This window comes from Chelonoidis abingdonii, chromosome 3 (genome assembly GCF_003597395.2).
Source record: "Chelonoidis abingdonii isolate Lonesome George chromosome 3, CheloAbing_2.0, whole genome shotgun sequence".
Taxonomy (NCBI): domain Eukaryota; kingdom Metazoa; phylum Chordata; order Testudines; family Testudinidae; genus Chelonoidis; species Chelonoidis abingdonii.
The window spans coordinates 153,387,464-153,410,689 of record NC_133771.1 but is presented as its reverse complement, the minus strand read 5'-3'; the positions used below and the strand labels follow the sequence as shown (position 1 = coordinate 153,410,689).

Below are 23,226 nucleotides of genomic sequence, written 5' to 3'. Positions count from 1 at the left end.
GAACCATTGCCCTGCCCCCTCTTCCCCGCCCAATGCTCACCCCCTGGTTGCAAAACCTGGCTCCACCATTGTCTTTAGTGCATAAGCTGAGGGATAGATTCACCTTGACAGAACTTAGCCAACATTACTACCACTTCCTTCGATATTTCTGAGGGGTAGCCGTGTTAGTCTGGATCTGTGAAAGCAGTGAAGACTCCTGTGGCACCTTATAGACTAACAGACGTTTTGGAGCATGAGCTTTCATGGGTGAATACTCACTTGCATCCGACGAAGTGGGTATTCACCCACGAAAGCTCATGCTCCAAAACGTCTGTTAGTCTATAAGGTGCCACAGGATTCTTTGCTGCTTTCGGTATTTCTGCTATACAGAGCTAGTTTCAGTTATTTCTGCGTGTCCACAAGACCGCTGCCTACAGTGACTGCTGGAGGCATGTGCTAATCAGTGCTAAATGGGTATTGTTTGTTAAGTTATCTTGGGCCAAATTCCCAATGGAGTTGCAAAGATGCAACTAAGAACAAAGTTTCATCTCAAACTGGCATCACATATTCACGCATTCTTAACTTTGTTTTCCTTCTCCTCTGGAAGGTGCTGAGATAGAGTGGTGATGAGCATGTCAGATGTTTAATATATATTAATTGTTTAGTATAGAACTCAAAATGTACTCAGTGCTGTACCATGAACAACGATAAAGACAGTCTCTACCCTGAAGACCTGACAATCTAGTAGCATCAGAAATGGAGAATAAAAGCCAAACAAAAATATTCCCCCTCCCATTCCATTGTGAACAGTGGGGGGTTGGTTTGTTATATTTTAGTAGGAAGAATGAATGCACTGAGGAGTGAGGCAGTTAGCGAGGTCTAGAACCAGATGGTCCTGACGGCTACTTTGGCCATACCTGGCACAGGGTTATAAGGTATAAGAATCCCTCAGGTTAACCTCCTGAGTCACTTTATCTATAATTCTGATCTGTCCCGCTCGCTTTCTGGAAGAAGAATTATACTTTTTTTTCTTTTTTTTTGCTTTTATGAGTATGTGGAATATTTTATTATTTATTATTATTATTTTATTTACTTGAACTACACACATGCCTCTGAAGTTCACATGGCTATCCTCACAGTTACAGTATGCTGCAGGCTTCCTAATCATGACGACATTCTATAGTTTAAATGGTGAATATTTGATGCATGAACCTACTCTAAAGGAAGTCAGTGAGAGTTTTGCTATTGATGTCAAAAAGAGCAGGATCAAGCTCTTAAAAACATAAGAATGACCATACTGGGTCAGATCAAAGGTCAATCTAGCCCAGTATCCTGTCTTCCGAAGTGGTCAATGTCAGGTGCCCCAGAGGGAATGAACAGAACAGGTAATCCATCATCAAGTGATCCATGCCCTGTCGCCCATTCTCAGCTCTTGTTATGAAGAAGACTGTATCATCCCATATGTGAAGTGGAGTGACGAATGGGAAGGAGCAAATTATCCACAAATTTAATAAAAATCACGTATACCTATATATATATTTTGAGGGCAGAAAAAGAGTCTCCACTTGCAACTTTTGTTCCTTGATTACATTATAGTACTAATTTTTTTTGTGATTTAGAAGGTACCTTTAAATAACCAGTCATTCCATAGGATCATAGACATTATGATGGGGATGCTAAAGGCAACTTCAAACAGTCTTAACAAGGAAAATATCTGTGCAAAACACAGTAGATAAACTTGAAAGAATTCAGAGACCTCAAGAATGCAACTCTATCTTTTCTGTCTTCCTCTCTTGTTAAAAGTACTCCCACTTAAGCTACAAATTCAATTTTTTTTGAACTCTTTAGTTGACCAACTTTTTTTTTTAATTGCTGACAAAAAAAAACTTAGAAGGAAATGACTTATTTCCTAAAGTTAGTCTCTCCCAGTTATTGTACCACCCCACTTGGTTTAATTCTTCCCAACAGATTGGTTTTTTCAACCAAAAGGAAAGCTGGCATTGTATAAAAATCTACTGTGGAAGTAAAAAGTTTATTTATACTTTTTGTTTAATAATGACCTATTTAACCTTTAACAATATACAGGGAAAGCACCACTGAGTCATGAACAACAAATCATCCTGATCATTGGTGAAATTTGTTGATTTGTTAGAGATTAGAACAATTTAAACCCTGGCTTTAAAAACTCCCAGAAGATTTTGCCCAGTTCCTCTATCAGTCAGGGTGTGGAAGATCAATTTACATTAGGAGCAAAGGAATTTAGACAAAAAACATTTCAATTTGATGCCCAAAGCATAGCCCAGAGTAAGGGTTCCCTGAATCTGCTCATGTGCATGGTGAGCATACTCTAGGGGGTCCAGGGAACCCTTACTCTGAGCTATGCATTATCTAGTCCTAAACACTACAAGAGTCACCTTATTCTCACAGCTGCGCAGCCCCACTCTGCAGGTCAATGTAGGTGAGCATAGCCTCCCCCCCACATTCCTTTTAGGGTGCCAGCCACCCCTGGGGAAATAGGAAAGGAGCAGTATCTGCACAATTCTGAGCGCAAAGACTGAAGTTCTGTGTGGCCCTTATGCATTCCAATCATGGAAAGAAAATCTCTGCCACTCAAACCTTATCTGTATAAAGACAAGTCATAGCCCTTACTCTTTTTAATGATAGCCATGAGTGCACAACAAAGACTAGAACACTCACGGATTCCAAAAGATTTTCCATAGTTGCATACTAATACTTTAACAGCATTGATTTAGGGCACCTATTTGCAAAGATAAAACATATTCCCTCTTTTTAGATATGCTGTTTGACTGCATTTGCATACTCCACATTCAATCCCATTTCCACTAGCTTCGTAAGAATACTTCCAGAAAGCTGTGAGGGTGTGGGGAGGAACAAGGCTGATCACGGAAACTAGACATAGCACCACAGTTTTAGTTCATCCAAGATCTAGATGGCCTTATACTAGACTGTATTATATAAAAAAGTACCCACTGGCCTACTATATTATGTAAAGTGTGTGTGTACAATGATCATATATACACAAATATTGTGAATAAGAGGAAATAGGGATTTGGGAAACTCTCTCAATGAGTTGTGGCAAAACCTCTACAATTACATTGTTGCCACCAGCTACTGGTTGCCTTTTTCCTACCATTTTTTAAAACTCTGCCCCTCAATTATTTTTACCATAGTTCTATTGTCTCATTGTTGCCTTCTTCATTAAGTACTGCCAGACCTTTGATATATATTTGTTATTATCTAAAGATCCAGTTCTGCCATCCTTACGCAAGCCAACAGGATTACTCACAGAGCAAGGTATTATGTAACAGGAGGGTGACAGAACTGAGGCCTTAATAGCTTCCTTCTCACCATGTCATTCTTAAGTTCAGTGCTGCCATTACTACCTGTGCTCCTGTATTTCTCCAATATTTGCTCATAGTCACCATTATGACTACTCAGGCTACACCTCCACATATAACTCCTTCCATCTCTAGTCATGTCTCCTGTACTCACCTCCATTAACCTCCCTTTTTTTCCTCACGTGCTTCTTCTCTCCACATCTTTGCGTCTCCCTTCATTATTCTGTTCTCACGAGCTCCACTGCCTTATTTAAATCTCCCCAGCTCCACATATGAGCCCTCCTTTTCACTCTCACAAATTCTCTTCTCAGCTCCACTTCTCCCACTGGGTATGCTGTGGAGCAATGCTACAAGCCGAGAACAGGCAGACAGCATGCTAAAGCTGCAGATGCTCCTGTCGGGGGAGCCCATTCTTTTCTGATCAAGCTAATCCAGCATCCTTCTGACAGTGTGACACAATGGCTGGCCTGCTCTATATAATTTGGCCATAGTACTGGGTGCTCTGCCTTTCATTTTCCCCCTCCAGTAAGAAGCAGAGCTCTTAGACTTCATACTTCTGCCCTTGCTCTTTTCTTTATTTTTATTTATTTATTGGTGTCTCTTTCTTCCTTAGTATCCCTGTAATACAAAAGAAAGAGAGGGGAGAGAGTAGATGAGTTGAGGAGGAGGCTCTGTACTTCTGAGGTGGACAGAAAGAGATCTTTGGAAAGAGGTTCTCTTCAGACTCTCAAGAACAGATGGGGTATACAACAAACAACTTGTGTTGATTGCATTAAACAAGCAATCTTACACAAAGCATGGAAACACGTCTGGCCCATTTATAAAAAAAGTCTGCACTTCAGTTCTTGTAGTTAATACTGAATTAAGATAAAATAGAAAGTATACAACATATCTTGGTTAAATAATTCACCATAGCAAAAGTTGTTCTGTCCAAGTAATCTTTTTTCATTAACCCAGACAGCTTCTGAAAAAGTTTCTTCATTCCACAATGTTAAAGGTTTGATCCTGCCCTTCCCTCCTACACAATGATGAGCATCACTTCTTACACCATAAAAGTAGCTGCTACACATGCAGGCACAAGTGCTGAAGTGGTTTTTCAAGAAATTTGTAACTATATTATACACCTCTGCATCAGAGATCTCTTGCGGATAAAGTGAGACTGACACTACTTTTTTGTCTGAGCGAGAGAGAAGCGCACAATAATTATAACTGATTCTGTTCATTTGCGAAAGCGTGCAGCATATGAATGATCATGACTGGGTTAGGAAACTGGGGTCTCTGTCAAAAGGTTTTTATGAATCACCTTTCTTCTTCCTTGTATATTTTTCTACCATCAAGTCTCTGTGCAGTATCCTCAAACAGAGGATTTTGGACTATGGCCATTTTTCCATGTTTAAAACAATGTAAAAACATGCCTAATAGCAGTGTGAGCAATACTGTTATTGTTTCCTGGCAACAAGCTTTGGGGCATTCCAGCAAAAAAGAGCAGCCTAAATAATGAACAGACGGTTTGTGGTGCCTAACAAAATGGTTTCAATTCTGCTTTGTCATGTTTATCTTGTTTTTTGAAAGAATAATCAAATTATACCATCTAACTCCTAAGGTTAATGTTTGTAGGGGACCCAAATCAGTAAATCCAGACTTGGCACCAGATTATCTTTCAAAGCTACAGGACAGAAACCAGCATTATTTATTGGTCATCACAGAGGCAGAGTGGCATTGCTGGTTTTACCCAACATCCCAAATAGGGATTTGCACTGAGGGCTAGAATAAAACATATAAAGATGCAATAAACATCAAGAATGTGTGATCAGTTGTTGAACTCAACAACTTTCCACACGGACTAACATGCAACAGGATTCAGGTGGTCCAAGGATGGATGAAAGCAGATTATTAAGGTCATCGTCATCATTATGTCTCTGTGTAAGGGCCTGATCCAAAAGCCACTGACTTAATAGGAAACTTTCCAGAGTTGACAAGAAGGGGTGAATATCAACAGAGGAAAAATACCTTTTTGTAGAGCTAACGAGGCCAATTCAATCAGGGTGGATGTGGCCCATTCCCAACAGTTGACAGGAAGGTGTGAATTATCAACAGAGGGAAAATTACGTTTTTGTAGTGACCCAGCAACTCCCAGTCTTTATTCAGGCCTAATTTGATGGTGTCAAGTGTGCAAATTAATTCCAGTTCTGCAGTTTCTCGTTGAAGTCTGTTTCTGAAGGTTTTTTTTTTTTTTTGAAGAATGGACACTTTTAAGTCTGTTATGGAGTGTCCAAGGAGATTGAAGTGCTCTCCTACTGGTTTTTGAATGTTACAATTCTTGATGTCTAATCTGTGTCCATTTATTCTTTTGGGTAGAGACAGTCCGGTTTGGCCAATATACATGGCAGAGAGGCACTGCCGACACCCCTTCTTGTCAACTGTTGAGAACGGGCCACATCCACCCTGACTGAATTGGCCTCGTTAGCACCGATGCCCCACTTAGTAAGGCAACTCTCATCTTTTCATGTGCTGTATATTTATACCTCCCTACTCTATTTTCCACTCCATGCATCTGATGAAGTGGGTTTTAGCCCTCGAAAGCTTATGCCCAAATAAATTGGTTAGTCTCTAAGGTGCCACAAGGACTCCTCGTTGTTTTTACCTCAATATGATACTGAATGTAAGGTGAAAACTAAATTGTCCACCATTTCAAGGAAGTAAGTGAAATAAAGAGGAACTGCATATGAGCTTACAAAGCACATTAATGTAACATTACATTTACTGAAAGGAAGCAAGCAACTAAAAAGTACTAAGAAAGTCAACAAACTAAACGGTGACATATGTGGATGAGCCATTAAAAACAGGTCAACAGGGAGATAACTTGTGAATATATTCAGTCCTCTCCATATACTGAATCTCCATTAAAATCATCTCATTTAACACAGAAAAAAGCCCAGAACTGGTTTATTAGCATAAATTCCCAAAATAAATAGGTATGTCACTGACACTGAAATCTTAGTTTCACAGAATATAAAGAGCTGCTTCCAGGCTGTTCTCCTGCAGTAATTCTTTGTCATTGACGATGCAGTGCAGCCATGGCTGGCCGGGGTCAGCTGGCTTGAGCTGTGAGGCTAAGAATTGCTGTGCAGACATTCGGTCTCAAGCTCGGAGACCCTCCATTCTCGCTGGGTCCCAGAGCTTGAACTCCAGCCCAAGTCCAAATATCTACACAGCAAGTTTTCAGCCCCAGAACCTGAATCCAAGTCAGCTGACTTCGGACACTGAAGGTTTAATCCCTGTGAAGACATAGCCTGTTAGTAACATCACTCAGGCCTGCAAGAGAAAACTATTTTCAATTTTTTTATGAGTGAAACAAGACGACTCTTAGCTACTTACGAAATTCCTACTAACTTTGGGTATTTAAGACTTGTATAACAACAATTCTGATGTTAAGATCCTTGTAATCTCTTTTTTCTCAAAAAAGCTGTTGCAATGCTGATCGAGCGAGGGTTAAGCACTGGGTGACCTGGAAGCAACTCTTAAGAACATTTTAGAAGAGTACTGAAATGGTAAACGGAGCCATTCCTTGTAGTTATCAAGTCATGTTAAGTAGACCAGAATCTTTAATATATATGCCTGTATTGTTAGAAAACCAAAGGATAGATACTAACTGTATTTGCCTACCGTTCATCAATTTCAGCTTCCATATTTTAAAAGGTTCATAGCTGTTCTTCCATTTGGGGGGGGTGTTTGCAACTTAAATTAATTTCTATGAAGAGGCAAGCCAAGCCTACAATCTGGATCTGCTGTCATTAGCGAATTCATGATCATGAGGGTTTTTTTGAACATTCAAATTAGCAATACGTTTTCTTTTTGTGTTTGTGTGCAAGTTTTCATTTGCTGACTAAGCCTCAACGTTCCTACAAATCTGTGAAAATAGTTTGGTAAGAATAGTAATGAAATTCTAGCAATTCCAGTACATTAAGAGAAGCTCTCAAACTGTGTCTGCAGTGCTTGTATGCTGACTCTGTTCTTATATTCCATTTCTCTTTTTGAGTTAATTCTACCTGACACATATCCTAAGTTTAGAGAATCTGGTAAATATATTTTCCTCATATCACATACCATTGTAGATGTTTTTCATTTTTGTTATTAAAGATTTAGTATTGTTATTAAAATAATAATTTGCACTTGTACAGATGCATTTATATAATGCTCCAAGGATTTCAAAGAACTTTACAAACATTACTCTTGTATTGTTGAATACTTTAGTAAATTTGAATTAATTTTAATAGTATCTGTAGCCAAAGCTACTATTTTTTTAAATAAAAAAGGCAAATGATTATTTGCTTAGTTACTGCATAGTCAACTGATGTTGCCGCAGCCTGGCGTAAAATCCTTGAGGAGAGCTTCTTTAGAAAAGATATTAAGATGTAGCCCTGTGTATCTTTTGGGGGAAATGTCTCACTGGTTAAGCCAAGCAACTGGAAGAATTATTTTGTTATTTATGCAATGTTGTTTTAAAGTGAAACATCAAAAGAGAAGGAAAAAAAGGATATTCAGTCCACTGAGACTTGCTTCTGTTTGAGATTTTCCCCAAAGTCAACACATATTGAATAGCTAAAATAGAATTGCACTATAATGTTTCATCACATATGTCTATCTGTGAAAGCCTTTTTTCATTATTTGAACACCTCTTGTACCCAAACCCAACTGTTTTCCCACACTTATTGACAGGGAATGGTGTCATGCAATGGAGACGGTGATCCAGTTGCACCTTCTCCCCACCCCCAAAACAACCTATGAAGTCTTCAGTGAAACATCATGCACAAATATAGCATAAGGCCTGAGGTTTAAAGAAGAACTTATCCATATTAAAATTTCATAGGCATTAAATATATTGTTATCACAAAATTTTAACTCAAAGTCTTCTACACTTAACAGAATTCCAAGTCTTGCTATATTTTTCACAATAATAAATAGTCTTTATAATTTAAAAACACAATGCACATAGGTGCCATAAACATGGAACAATTATGTGCAGCAATAATTAATAAAGAACGATTGTTTTATGATTTTCATATTAATATTCTGATGCATGTGCAACCTCTATACAAAGGTACAGGAGATATCTATGCATATTTGAGGGATAACCATATAATGAATCAATTTGTGTTTTTCTATTTAATGAATCATTGAAATATTTCAAAGATAATGCAAAAGGCTGTCTAAACTTCAGTTAGATAGAATCTAGAACAGTAGCCAGAATGTAACAATGTTTTGCACTATTGATCAAAGTTTTCCAACTGCTATCCCAGAAGTAGTTGCGTTTTAACGATGGATGAAGTAATAGCACAGTGCTTATACAGCACAGTGATTGGCATGAAAATAGATTAGATAAGCAAGATGCTGATTCTTGATTAAATATACACCTCTACTCTGATATAACACTGTCCTTGGGAGCCAAAAAAATCTTACTGCGTTTAGGTGAAACCGCATTATATCAAACTCGCTTTGATCTGCCGAAGTGCGCAGCCCCAGGCCCCCGAGCACTACTTTACCGCATTATATCCAAATTCATGTTATATCGAGTGGTGTTATATCAGGGTAGAGGTGTAGTTCGCAATTTTAATTAAAATACAAAAAAGTGACATTAGGAATGATATTCTGAATGTGAAGACAAGTTCTCAAAAGTTAGGAAATGCCAGAATAAAGCTTGTCCATGCTCCCTCATGCACTGACACAGTCTTTAATTACATGATCCCATAGTATTTTTTCTACAGGACCCTTGCCTCAATGAGTTCACAGAATGGACAGGACTTAATTAATCAGGTAGCTGTTCCATATTTATTTTTATCCTCCTCATTCATTGTGTGGCTCCCAAGCCTTGGTTACTTTATATCCTGAACTAAATAAGGATTTTTTTTATTTCTTCATGGGTTTTCCCTACTGAGCTCATCATCATAGTGCAGTGCCTCAAACAAACAAATTAATTTATCTTCAGAACACCCCTTTTAAGTAGGGAAGTATTAGTATCCCTCTTTTACAGATGAGCAATTCTGGCAAACAAAAGATTAAGGCAAAAATCTGCAAAAGTATCCACTAACTCTGGAAGTCACAATGACTGGATGCCTATTTTGAGAGCAAAGGACTGATATTTCAGAAGCGCTGACCATCTACTACTCCCCTTGATTTCAGATGGGGACGTGAAAGCTCAACCCTTCTGAGAATCTGGTCCGAGCAGTCTCAAATCAGGACCCAGATAATGGGTCATACAATTGAAGGCCATTCCTGGAATGACTGGGTTATGTACCTGTAATTGGAGGGTGTTCACTATCTATATTCCATACATGGGTGTACATGAGCACTATGCACCTGAGTACGTCCATAAGTGTTTCTTAGCAGCATTCATTGACCCACGTGTCGTGCGTTTCCTTCTGCTCTCAGCCAAATGTGTAAGAGGTAGTGCGGATCAACGCCTCACCAGTTTCCCTCTTACCATTATAGAATCAAGTCCAAAGCAGAGGTGATGTTGGGGTAGTAGGGGTCACACATCTCAAAGAACCTCCACTTATAGGTAAAAAACCTCCTCTTCTTCTTCTTCTTCAAGTGATGGGCCCTATTGCACACATAGATGACTCGCGAGCAATGATCAACGCAGACAGTGCATGTGAGGATGCCAATGGAAGTGCAGTCTCCAGTACAGCCTGGTCCATGACTGCATCTGTAGCTGCTGCTTGTGTGATGGCATAGTGTGTCGTGAATGAGTGGACAGATCGCCACACCACTGCTCAACATATATCCTGCCAGGATACATCAGCCACTGAGGCTGAAGTGGCGGCCTGCACCCGTACAGAGTGCTTTGTGACACTGTTAGGCAGGAGTATGTTGGATCATTTGTAGCATTCACATACGCATCCCAAGACCCATTTGGAGATTCACTGGGACAAGAGGGCTTTGCCCTTTGGCCTGTCAGTGATGGTCATAAATAGTTTTGGCAATTTGCAAAACAGTCAAGTCCTGTGGAGGTAGAATCTTAGTGTGTGACAGATGTCAAGGGCGTGCAAGGCCTTGTCAGTGGAGGTGGTGCATAGCTTGGGGTGGAAAACCAGATGGTGGATAGATTGATTGAGGTGGAACTCAGACACCACTTTTGGAAGGAATTTAGGGTGCAGCCATAAGGACACCTTGTCCTTGTGGAATATCATGTGTGTTTGGGGGGGGAGGGGTCCGCCATCATGGCTGTGAGTTCGCTGACTCATCCGGCCGAAGTAATGGCTACTAAGAACTTCACTTTCAACGAGAGGTGGGAGAGGGAGCGTGTTGCCAGTAGTTCAAAGGGTGGCTTTGTGAGGGTGGAGAGAATGAGATTAAGATCCCAATGGACCATAGGTTTCAGCACTGGTGGAAACGTGTTGAGTAAAGTTTTCAATATTTCACTGAAATTATCTTTGTATCTCTCCACTTGTTAAGATTGGTGCCTTAGTTACCATGGGTCATATCCTGGCCCCACTGAAGTCAATGGCAAAATCCCACTGACTTTAGTGCAGCCATAAATCCAACTGGAAAGGACTCAAATGGAACCTAAAACCTCTAAATATAGCCTAAAAGAGCTTTTCCTTCCAGGAAAGTGTGGGACTCTTATATTATCTTGGGTCCCCTATGGAAAGCTGGGGACATCCTTTTCCTTCTTAGGCTCAGTTCTCCCCTGTGTCTGAGTTCTGCTCAGTGCAGCACAGGAAGGACAATCAGGCAATTGGTTATGCTCCCTGATTCTGCATTGGCCCAGTCCCAACAAAAGATTTTGCCTTTATCAAAAGAAGCAAATGAAAAAAAAATACCTGTGGAAATCTGTCTTGCTTATCTCTCTTTTTTGTACCTTCTAATTTGTCAACGGCATGAATTTGAAGACTGCCTATTACTGGCAGATGGTATGTCTAGTAAGTAATTAACACAATAATTTTGCTGACAGTAATGCCAGGAGCAGAGTACATTTTGTTCCGGAGTTACTTCATTATCATTTAAACATCCATGAATTTAGAAGACAACGCAGAGTCCCTCTAGTCTATACTTCTCTATAGCATTTAATTTATAGAAGCCATCAACCCAGCACTAATATTTACAGAATTCAAGTTCAAACTCAAGCTCACTAGTGTATATTTATTTAACAGCTGTTTTAAAAGAGCAAAGTTCAATGGAATTTTTTTTTGCAGAAAGTCCTATCTGAATTTCTATAAGTTTTATTTGCTTGCTGGTTTATAAATGGGGCTAAATGGGGAATTTCACAGGTTAGTTTTCTAAGTTGGTGCTAATGTTACCATTGGAATCTCTGAGAATTTTTTATCTCTGGGGATTTTTATGTTCAGGTAAATGACAATTCATCTGCAAGGATATGTACCTTCCTGGAATCAGTGTGCTCTCTGGATATTATCTATTGGCTTGCGGAGAGCTCCCATAAAGCAGGCCATAGACATGGCCTCTCCTCTGGGTCTGATCTAAATATTTTTGGTGTATAGTTCACCCATGCTGGGTGGGCTATGAAACAGCTTGGAAGCTATTTCCCCTCACTAGCTATATCAAAACCCATGCTGATGTATTTCAATCCAGCCTCCAAAGATTGTAGAAATCCACTGGATTTTATCAGTCTCTCTATTGGGTTTCTTTAAAGGGGAAAGGGTATAAACAAATTCTGCTATGTGCAGCTGTAATAGCCATTCCATCACACATCATCAATAGGGTTTGAACCATGAACTTTCAGAATCTAGTGCCACCATTTGAGCTACAGGACTAAGTGCATTGGCTAGCAGCAGGAGAAGGGTTTTATCTCAGAAGAAGGATGGAGCACGGCTCAGTCCAGATCCCGGGTCCTGGAGGGGTCAGTAGAGGGGAACCCAGCATTTCATGTCTCACTAAAGTTTAACATATAAGCAACATAATCTTGAGAGCTCACCAAATTTTCAAGCTCCATTGGTATGGCATTCATATAACTCTTCAGCAGAATTTAGAGGATTTTAAAAAAAGTTTTAGCATGCTTCCAAATTCAGCAGTAACTACTCAAAAGTCACCTGTTTCATTCTTTGCAGTCTTTAGTAAATCTAGAACACTGAAGGCTCTGGAAGTGGGAAGACAAACCAAACACCTCCATCTCAGAGTTATTAAGGGGTAATGTTCCACCAGGAAATGCTCAAACTCTTGTGAAAAATTATTCAATATGGTTCATTTTACATCTATGTGTATCTTATCTATTTTATTGATATTTGTATCACACAACTGGGCAGATCTGGCCCAAAGGTCATAATCCAACAACAATGTCCCCTCTACACTCGCTTCTTTAAAGAAGGTGGAGCCCCAGGGCAGCTGCAGGTGCCCCTGTCGGCAAACCTGGTGGAGATGTCACAGGTGCTATACTTGTCCCACAACCCATTCTGCCTATTGGCTTCAGAGTATGTCTTTCCCCTATCCACTCCTAGTAGTGTTGGTCTGACAGAACAGAAGTCTCTGCCAATGAATTTCAGGTTTGCCAACAGGGGCTTCTGCCTCAGGAAAAGAGTTGATAGTTCTACTCTTTAGATACCCTCAGGGTCTATATCGCCCCCTCTCAAGCTAACAATGGCCCAAGGCAGATCTGTCTTTGAAGGTGTGTCTTATACTGCAATTACTTGGGACTTATAAAATATTATACCAACTTAACCTCAGATGTTAACCATGTTGGAATGGAACTATCTAAGGAGTTAACAGAAATCAATATAGAAATATGGCATTTTAAAACAATTAAGTCTTTCTTGTACATAAGGATCAGATGGATTTTGCTTACTTTTAATATAAGAGTCTATGAGCTAGCTATGTGGCAGTTCTTAGGCTTTAACTACTGCAAATTGATGCAATTCTAGCTTCTGAAGATGAAAAGATTAAAATATGCCACAAAGGAAAATAAATATTGTAAAACTGGATAATCTCAAAAAAGCACTTTTATACCAAACAAATGCAAGTAGAACAACTGTCATTTTCTTTCAATCAGTGACGCAAGGTGTAAAAGGAAAAAAATATTTTGAGCCAAAAAATGTGTCTGAAATGGAATCCAAAATAAACTATCACATGAAATAAAATGTTTGGCTTCTCTCATTCTTTGATTTGACAATTATCAAGCTCTTACATGGTTTGTTTTTGTATACTATTATCAGCAGAAGTTTCCAATGTACGATTTCAGAAAAGAAACCGATGCTTAAATTTCATGAAATTATTTAACATTTACATAGTAGAAGCTGCTTGAGCAGACAGGGTTAGTGTTGGATGCAGTTCAGTAAGAATGTCAAACAATTCCTGGGTGAACTTGTAACCTGGCAGTAGAATTTATCAAGATCAAAAGTAGACCTGCTTCCTGGTGTCAGACTCTAACTTGGAAAGAACAATTTATACCACACAAGAAGGAGATAAGTAATCAATAGACGAAATCACGGCCAAAAGATTTACCCTCCCCTCCCACATTTATTGGCTTTCAACCAAAACAGCAGCCGTCTGTGCTTTAAAACTGAATGCAGAAATTATGAGAATTAGCTTTAACTCACAGCATCGTTTGGCACTCTATTTATTGTTATCTTTGAATTCCTGGTTAGCCCCAGAACATATTTATCTGGCTGTTCTTTTATCTTATCTTTTTCAAAAGTTATTTAAAGATAGATGGGATTTAAAAGAAAACCTCTATCTACCAGTAGATTTTTAAAATTTAGGTTGAGAGAAAAGCTTAGGTATTTTTATAGTTACTAATCAGACCTCACCTTTCCCTTCTCGCTCAACTGAATGCCACCATATTGCCATCATTACTCCTCCTAGTGGTTTAATTAAGCAGAACTCTTATGAAACATAGTTACTTAACTAAATTGCAGCAGTCATTTTTGTATTAAAATATCACATGTTGAAAGACATAGCAGTTTTCTGAGCTCAGAATCCACTGTAATGCCTCTAGAAATTAGAAGCCAAACTAAATCCACAATTCATACAGTTGGTCACATTCTGGATCTGGTGTTGGGACTGGCGAATAGGCAGTTGGAAATTATAATTACTTCATGACTTGTCTTGTCAGGCCATGAAACTTCTTTTAATTATCAGGCTCCAGAAGTTAATAGAACCAGAGAGTTTCCAGTGGTCTCAGAGAGAATGTTGTTCCTCAAATAGGCCACTCTCTCAGAGATTTGATAGGCCTTTATAATACTCCTTTGTACTTCACCATTAATGAGGTGGCTATTAGGCATCCTCTTTTCCAGCACTATTCTCACAGGTCACTCTACTTTACGGAAGACCTGCAACAAATGAAGTGAGAGGGAAGACAGCTAGAGTATTGGCAGGGGATTTGCTATTTGCTAGGGCTGCCAGTTGATATTAAGAGGAGATGTAAAGCGTTGCACAGACGAAGTCATTTGCAGAGCACAACAAAAAGTTGTACTGGTCCTATAAAATCCAGGAATTATGCTCCATATTCTTGAGTGCCATTTACTAGCACTTTATCTATTAGCCATTTACATAGACACAAACACATAACATTCATGTAGCCCAGTGGTTTTCAAACTTTTGTACTGGTGACTCCTTTCACAGAGCAAGCCTCTGTCTGTAACGCCCCCTTAAAAATTAAAAACTTTTTTACATAATTAACACTATTATTAATGCTGGAGGCAAAGCAGGGATTGGGGTGGAGGCTGACAGCTTGTGACACCCCCCCACCCCCCCAAGTAATAACCTCGCAACCCCCTGAGGGGTCCCAACCCCCAGTTTGAGAATACCTGGAGTAGCCGTTGCAGAATAATTTTGTTATTTTTATGCTGTGGCTGCAAAGGAGTCAAACAAACAGTTATTTTCCTACACATAACAGCATCTGAAAAATTTAAGATTTGTTTGGTGCTAATCTGAGTTCCTTCCATAATGGTAAAGACCAGCAAGGAAAGACTGGGCCCATTATTGCTGGAGATTAACAACACCTCTCTTAGAGAGGGCAGATTGCCAACTGCCTTGAAGTTCAGCCTTTGCTCTAAGAACCATCACTTGATATTGTCAATCTGACTGACTATCATATGAGAAAAGGTTAGGGTATAGGGTTCTGTGGGTAGTTTATTTTGTTGCTTTGAAATATTATCTGGTTATGTTAATTTCATTGTTGTTTATTATGTTGCTGGGTGGTTAGTCTTGTGTGGCTTGAGATTTTAATTAAATTGTCAGTGCACCCAAAACTGTGGATACGCTTTTTGTTTGTATTTAAATATAAATATCTAAACAAACTAAAATGGATTTATAGCATAGTGAAATAAACAGAGAACTGGCATGTGGAAGCTATATTCACAGCTTTTCAACTACTCTCACTAGTCTGAGGCTCCTTCTTTCTAAATTCACAGCAGAAACTGTTTCTCTCTACTACAATACATAACCATTAACATATAATGAAATCAAGTTTAGGCAGAAAAAGTTTGTTGGGAATAGGAGATAAGCACCTTACTTCCTCAAATTGACTGCATGACCTTTCAATGTGCAGAACATTTCTTTGGATCAAGCCAGCAGTCACTTTGTAATGCCTAACTCACAATTCATCATAGTCTCCGCCCTTTAAGACGGAGCTTATCCTTGAGCTGTCCACATGATGGGACATAAGCCAAGGCAACAAAGCTGGGCACCTATACAACCATTCTTTACAAATACAAAGTAAAAGCTCTCCTTACTTGTGCAAAAGTACATAAACACATAATAAATTAAACATTAAAAAAAAGTCAACGATCAGAATGCCAGCTTCTCAAGAAGTGTGTTCTGGATATAAGATTGTAGGAAGGGATCTGTCAGTTTATATTGGCTTTACTCTGTTATATCTAAATCTAGCAGAGTTCACAGAGCATTTTTTATCTGAACAGAAGACATGATGTGGAAATACCATTACATAATTCTAAAGATGAGTCAGGTTCAATGTTTTTTTATAAACAGGAAACCATACTTAATGACCATCTTGTTTGTATGAAAATTACCTTGTTTTTTTATTATTTTGACTTATGTTATGACGTGTTAGAGCCATCCAGACATCATACAAAATATCACCAAGATTTGAAACTATGTTTTCTCTATGCTATTTGTTTACAGTTTTACTCACAACGGAAAGGTGATGCAAGTTGATCCTGGCCCATTCTTAGAGGCAATGAATCCTCAGCGGATTGTTCTCCTGAAATCACTTTCTTTGCAGGATAATATCTGGGTTTGATCACATATTCTTGTGTCTGGCCATGATGAAGATTCATCATCAAAGTCTGAGATGAAAGGGGTATCATTCTGTTTAAGGGAAACAAAGAGGGGAAATAAATAAATTAACCATGGAAGCAAACACACACACACCACACACAAAATTATTAATAATGCATCTGTACTCATTTTAAGGTCTCAAAATAAAGTTTGGAAAACTTACTGGATAAAAGTATTTGGCTTTGAAACATAGCAACTGAGTTTCAATTCATTCTACCTAGTCATGCCTCTAGCATTCTCCTGGCCTTGTCAGTCCATAGCTCATCATACAAAGGGGATCTATTAAACTTGCAGAGATTGTCTTATGATACTCCTAGCAAGTATCGACATCATTTAACAGATTGCCCCCTCAGCTGTATATATATTTTTGGTAATCTCTCCTCAGAAGTCCAAGTCAGAACTTAATTTTGTTAGAACATAGGAATTTCCAGATTGGATCAGACAAGTAGCAATGCATCTAGGCCATTCTCTTGTTTCCTACAATGGCTTGTACCAAGTACTTCAGCTGAAGATACAAGAAATAATTACATAACTTGCTCATTAGGGAAGTTTCTTCCTTGGTCAGTTAGTGGTTGGCTTATGAGCTAAAGCATTTTAAGTTTACAATCACTTTACACATTTTTATCCTCTTTAATGGACCTCTCTATTTAAATCATGTCTAAATTTGGACCAGGGTGACTAGTCTACTGACAAAATGAAATAATTTTAAAAAAATGTATTCAGTGAGCCCTCCTTTTTAATATGGATTAACAGTGAAAATCTTTACCATTTAAAAGTGTGTTTTAAAGGAGGTATTTTTATTGTAATTATTACTACCCCTTTTTTGACCTGAGCAACTAGTCAAAGTTCAGGGCCCTAGGGATGTCCCAATTAGGAGTAGAAATTTATGATCAAGTCTGGTAAATTCTTTGATGCAATCTTGTTTATTTGCAAGAAACGTAAAAAGACCTGCCTCTCTGAAGGCAGCAGGAACCAAAAAATGGCCCCAAGCCATTTTAGCCAGCACCAGAGCCAGAATCTTACTCTAGGCTTCATCAGGGTCACACCATGCTTACAGGTTGCTACTTGGCTTTCTTCCTGCCTCTGATGAAGTGTTTTCACCTTGTATGTCTGTTTTCACTTCATTTATTTCTCTCAAGTTGTCAAATGGTTACAATCCCTTCAGAAGATTTTGCCTTCATCTGTGATCACTGAGTATGAGAGAGGTACACTTCTTTGATCACTGTACTTTTGACTGACCAGTGCTTTCCAAATTCTCACCAAGTCTTTGTTTTTTAACTGCACAAGGGATCTTGCTCTCTTATTGACTGTACTTTCCCACTCATTTCCTCACTATTACTCATCTTTTCTTTTTGTTCCATATCAGGTACTCAAGTATTTCTACATCTGTTGTAAAGTTCAGCAGATGAATTTCCATATTTCAGCGATGCAGCTCTATAAATTGAGTAGTGCTAAAGATGGATCTTTATCTTGTATCCAATGCTTTTTTGAGCAAGTTCTTCACTACACATCAGCGGTTGGCAACCTACGGTACACATGCCGGTACACATGCCAAAATCGGCACACAAGCCGATTTTGAATGGCATGCAACTGCCTGCCACGGTCCCGGCCCCCAGCCCCACTCAGCCCCCCTGCCCACTGCTCTCCCCTGTGGGGGCAAGAGGCAGAAGCTTGGTCCTGCAGCAGCCAAGCTTTCCCGCTCCCCTGCTTCTTCCCCCAGCGTGGTGCTTTCCTGCCCCTCCTCCTCTCCTTCCCTGCACCGATCAGCTAATGGCCCTTGCGAGGGGGAGAGGGAGGAGTGGCAGCGTGCACACAGCTCCACAGAGGACGCAGAGAGAGGTAGGAATGCAGCATTCGGGAAGGGGGTGGAACAGGGCATATCCCTTCCAGACCCCTGCCGTGAGCCGCTCAAGGCAGGGGGCTGGGCGCACCCCCACGAGCCGAGCACCCTAGCCCTCTGCCCTGACCCCTGAAACCCCCCACACACACACTCAGCCTTCTGCCTACACCCCTCACACACCCCCCATCCCTCTGCTGTGACCCCTGAACACCCCCCCACACGCAGTCTTCTGCCCTGCACCCCCACACACCCCCATCCCTCTCCTCTGACCCTTGAACCCCCCACACCCAGCCTTCTGCCCTGCACCCCCCACCCACACCCAGCCCTCTGCCCTGACCCCTCAACCCCCCCACACACCCAGCCTTCTGCCCTGCACCCCTCACACTCCCTAACCCTTTGTCCTGACCCCTGAACCCACCCCCCCCATCAGGTCTGCAGTCCCAGCTGCAGGCCCGGCTCAGCCCGCTGCCGACCTAGGTGAACAGAAACCTAGGCTGGCAGCGAGCTGAGCAGGCTAGTGGCGTAAGAGCAGCATTTTAATTTAATTTTAAATGAAGCTTCTTAAACATTTTGAAAACCTTGTTTACTTTACATACAACAATAGTTTAGTTATATAATATAGACATTGAAAGAGACCTTCTAAAAACGTTAAAATGTATTACTGGCACGCGAAATCTTAAGTTAGAGTGAATAAATGAAGACTCGACACACCACTTCTGAAAGGTTACCGACCCCTGTTATACATACTCCACATTCAGTTAATCCATTGGCTTGAAGATATGTCGGATTAGATGAATGTCCAGAAATTCCCTATTTTTGAACTGTGGTCTGTTGTCCATTATTACTATATTTCAAATTCCATGATATGCAAATACAGATTTAATGTGCCTGTGCAACTGTTGCTGCTGTGGTATCTTCAAGCATGACTATTTCTGGAAAGTGGTCACGTAGGTCCATTATAACCAGGTGATTATGTCTTTAAGGTTAAACATATCAATTCCTACTTTTTCCCATTGAGCTGCAAGATTTTTATGAAATATAACTAGTTCTTTCTGCTGAGAATCTCTGTACTTCTGACATTCCAACCGCCATTTCTTCAATGTCAATATTTATCTGTGGTCTGAACACAACTTCTCTAGCTCTCCTTTTTTTATTTGGTCATTCCTAGGTCCCCTTCATGTATTTGTTCCAATGTTTTCCTTCACATCACTGTGGGAACCACAGTCTGGATCCCTTTCAAGAGGACTCCTGAGATCACTGAAAGCTCATTTTTATAGTGGGAACAGGAAGTTGGGAAGTACTGATTTTGTCTCCACCTTTACTTATCACTTATACTACTGCCCGCAGCATTTCATCTTTAGCTGCTTCTGTCTCCAATTCATGTCATATACCTGGAGATACAGCGTGACACTTATCATAGTCACATGTATGTTCACTGATTGATCCAGATATCAGGTTGTGTATTGTCAGATAGAGCACATGCTCGAGGGTATGTTTAACCATTACTAAGTGGCATCCAGGTAGGAACTCCAGGCTGACATCATACTTCTGTATTTATAAAAGTAGTTACTGCATCCTTGGTGTTGCTTCTCCAAGTCCCTTTTTCTGTATTGCAATCAGTGGTTTATGATCAGTTTCTGCATTGAAGCTACAACCAGAGATAAAGTTGTGAAATCTTGTACAACCATATCCCAGACCTAGTGTCACTTTTTCAATTAGTGCAAACATTTTCTCTATGGCTGTCACAGCCCTACGTGCACGTGACACTGACAGCTAATCAGTTCCATTACACTGTAATAGTACTGTTCCCTACGCTCCGTTGAAGGAAGCTGTGGAGAATCTGATGTCTTTCAGTGGCTCAAAAATGCCCTTGTGAAGCAGCTGTCTTAGGTGAGTTGTGAGAACTGTACAGTTAGGTATGAATTTGCTGACACAATTCAACATGCCTACAGTCTTTTAATTCCCTTTTTATCTTCAGGTTTCCACACGTTCAGTTTTGCATGACTCTGATTCATCAGGTAAGAGTCCTTTGGAGGTCATTCTTTATCCCAAACATGTTATTTTGAAACTGACGTTTGACTTTTTTATTTTAAGGTCAAACGTCTTGCAATCTCTCTTCAGTCATCACAGATGTTCAATGTTTGCAGTGTTGTTGTAGTCATGCTGGACCCAGGATATTAGTGAGAGAAGGTGGGGGCAGTAATATCTTTTATAGGACCAACTTCTGCTGGTGAAAGAGACAAGCTTTCAAACTGAACAGAACTTTTAAGAAGTTGGTCCAATAAAAGAAATTAGCTAACCCATCTTGCCTCTCCCAAATGGCCAATGGCAGTATTGCCCCAAATTAGGTCATCATCAATGTACACTTTCACACCTGCTAGACTGTCCACCCTCTGGATCATTGTACGGTGAAATACTTCTGGTGTCTTAGAAGTTACTGGGAGGCACCCATGTCCTGTGATTAAATCTTCATAAGATGTCATTAATATTTTCATATCTGGTTCTATGTTGTCTGACTCACTCTCGTATACATCCTCTTAACAAGACTAAGCACCTCAAGCATGTGTAAACCCAAGACTGGTTGCTTGCCTCTGCGTACCACCATAAATTCTTGTTTTATCAATTTCCCTTTATCTTTAACTGTTGATGTGCACTCTCCCAATATTGGAATTGTTGCTCCATTGTAGTCTTTCCCGGACACTTTTGCCTCTTCCACTTTTATGTGCTCCTTACGTCTCTCTATTTCAGTTTCTGTTATTACGTTTACTTGTGCCCCAGTGTCTATCTTGTATGTCATATATGTGCCATTTGTTCACATTTTAATTAGTCCATCTTTTGCATTTTCAGCCTCCTCTGTTGTGCTTAAAAATAACTCTTGTTCTTCACTTGAGGAAACTTTTGTGCAATTAATACATATAATTTTTTGCTTTCTCTGCACCTTTCAGCATAATGGTTGGGTTTATAACTATTTCTACATATTTGCCAGAATGCAGGGCATTTCCTATACTCATGATGGTTGCCACATTCCTGCTTTCCAGGTTTTGGTCTTTGGCCAATTTAATTTCTGTTAGCTAAACCAGGAAGGGAAAAGTTATCGTACTCACAGTCAAATGCTCTATGCCTTTCTCTACACTTTTTAGTTGTGTTTTTTTGCTGCTTGGAAAATACATATTGCCCTTTCTAGTGTCAAATCCACCTCCCTTGGTAACCATTCACAGATACTTTTATTGTTATATCCTAGGACAATCTGGTCTTTAATCAGAGAGTTTTAATATTCCATATTCACACAACTGACTTATTAGTTTTAAGTCTGTAACAAACTCCTCTGTTGGCTTTTCCTTCATTCTGTGTTCTCATCCAGAACAGCTCTCTCTCTCTCTCAAGTAACATTTTACTAGGAACACCATGATCCTCAAAACATTTTCATTATTTCTGAAAGCTTTCTTCTCTTTCCCCACCACCTCTGTATGGAATGTACTGTGTACATTTAGGGATTCCGCACCTCTCACCATTAAGGGAAGAGCAATCTTTTGCTCATCCTCCAGTTTATTTGCCCCTATGGCCTTCATATCCAGCTCAAATCGCTGTATTCAGCATTTCCCCTGATTCTCAGGGCTGGTGGAGCAGTTACATGGGCTCTGTAGCAGCCATTTCAATGTTACCTCTCTCTGGATCTTCCTGCATGCTGTGCCTTCCACTTCTGGTAACACACAGTATCTTAGCTCTGGTCTACACTATGAACTTATGTCAGTATAAGTACGTTACTCAAGGCTGTAAAAAATCCACACTCCGAGTGGTGAAGTTATACCGATCTAATCCCCCAATGTAAACAGTGCTATGTTGCTGGGAAGGCTTCTCCCATCAACATAGCTACCACCTCTCAGGGAGGCGGATACCTCCACTGAGGGGAGTGGAGGTAGCATCTTCACACTGAGCACTACGGTGCTGTAAATGTAGACATGCCCTTACTGACAAAGCAGATCACTGTCAGGATAAACCTTTTATTATGACTATAACAACAGGTAACAACTTTCTACCACTCTGTGTAGCTGCAGCCTGCAACTGCCCTTTCCTTGGCTTGTTTCTGCCCCAGCAGGAAGTGTGTACCAGAAAACCAAAGACTGAATAAACAGTGTACAAGAAGTGTGACAACTGTACACTTCCTAGAAGGCTTATATCATATAAGGACCATTCAGAGAGGTTTGAAGGGAGACTCCTTGAGCTGCAGGATTATACTGAAGTCCCAGCTGGAAGCTGGTTCTCTAACAGGTGGTTAAGCAAGCAATAGCCATTTGAGAAACTTCTGTACCATGGAGAGAGGGGAACCAAATGTGACAGTACAGTTGGATGGGAGTATGAGACTTCTGTGAAGTGAATCTTATTGGAGCTGAACAACATGCTGGCTTGTTTTAAGTGTAACTAAAAGTCTTGGATCTTCAGTAGCAAAGCCTGGACATGGTATGTCCCCAAATCAAGAACGTCTTCCATTCAGATGAGTATGTCCTTCTGGTAGATGTTTTCCTTCTCTGATTCAGGATTTCCCGGATGTGTTGGGAGAGTCTCTAGCCATGGTACTTAACCAGCCAACAGTTATACCGTCAGGTGCAGTGACTCTAGGTCTGGATGGAGTATCTGGCTGTGGTGCTGTGAGACGAGTCTAGGTGCATAAGAGGCTGATGGGACATCTGCAGCAGCTCTATCAGACAAAACTGTCCCTGCCAGAGCTGTGAGAATGATCATGGCTTTGCCTCTTTTGATCTTGGAAATCATCCTGAGAATTAGGGAAACTGGTAGAAAGGC

The 23,226-nt window shown here is 40.1% G+C and overlaps 1 protein-coding gene across 1 annotated transcript in view; it reads right to left on the bottom strand.

Moving 5' to 3' along the window:
• The window catches only part of LOC116819066 (latent-transforming growth factor beta-binding protein 1-like), a 159,000-nt gene that overhangs the window by 39,676 nt on the left and 96,098 nt on the right, over window positions 1-23,226 (bottom strand). Inside the window, exon 4 of the mRNA XM_032770472.2 lies at window positions 16,441-16,616. Coding sequence (XP_032626363.1) covers window positions 16,441-16,616 — 176 coding nt within the window. The remainder of the gene's footprint in view (window positions 1-16,440; window positions 16,617-23,226) is intronic.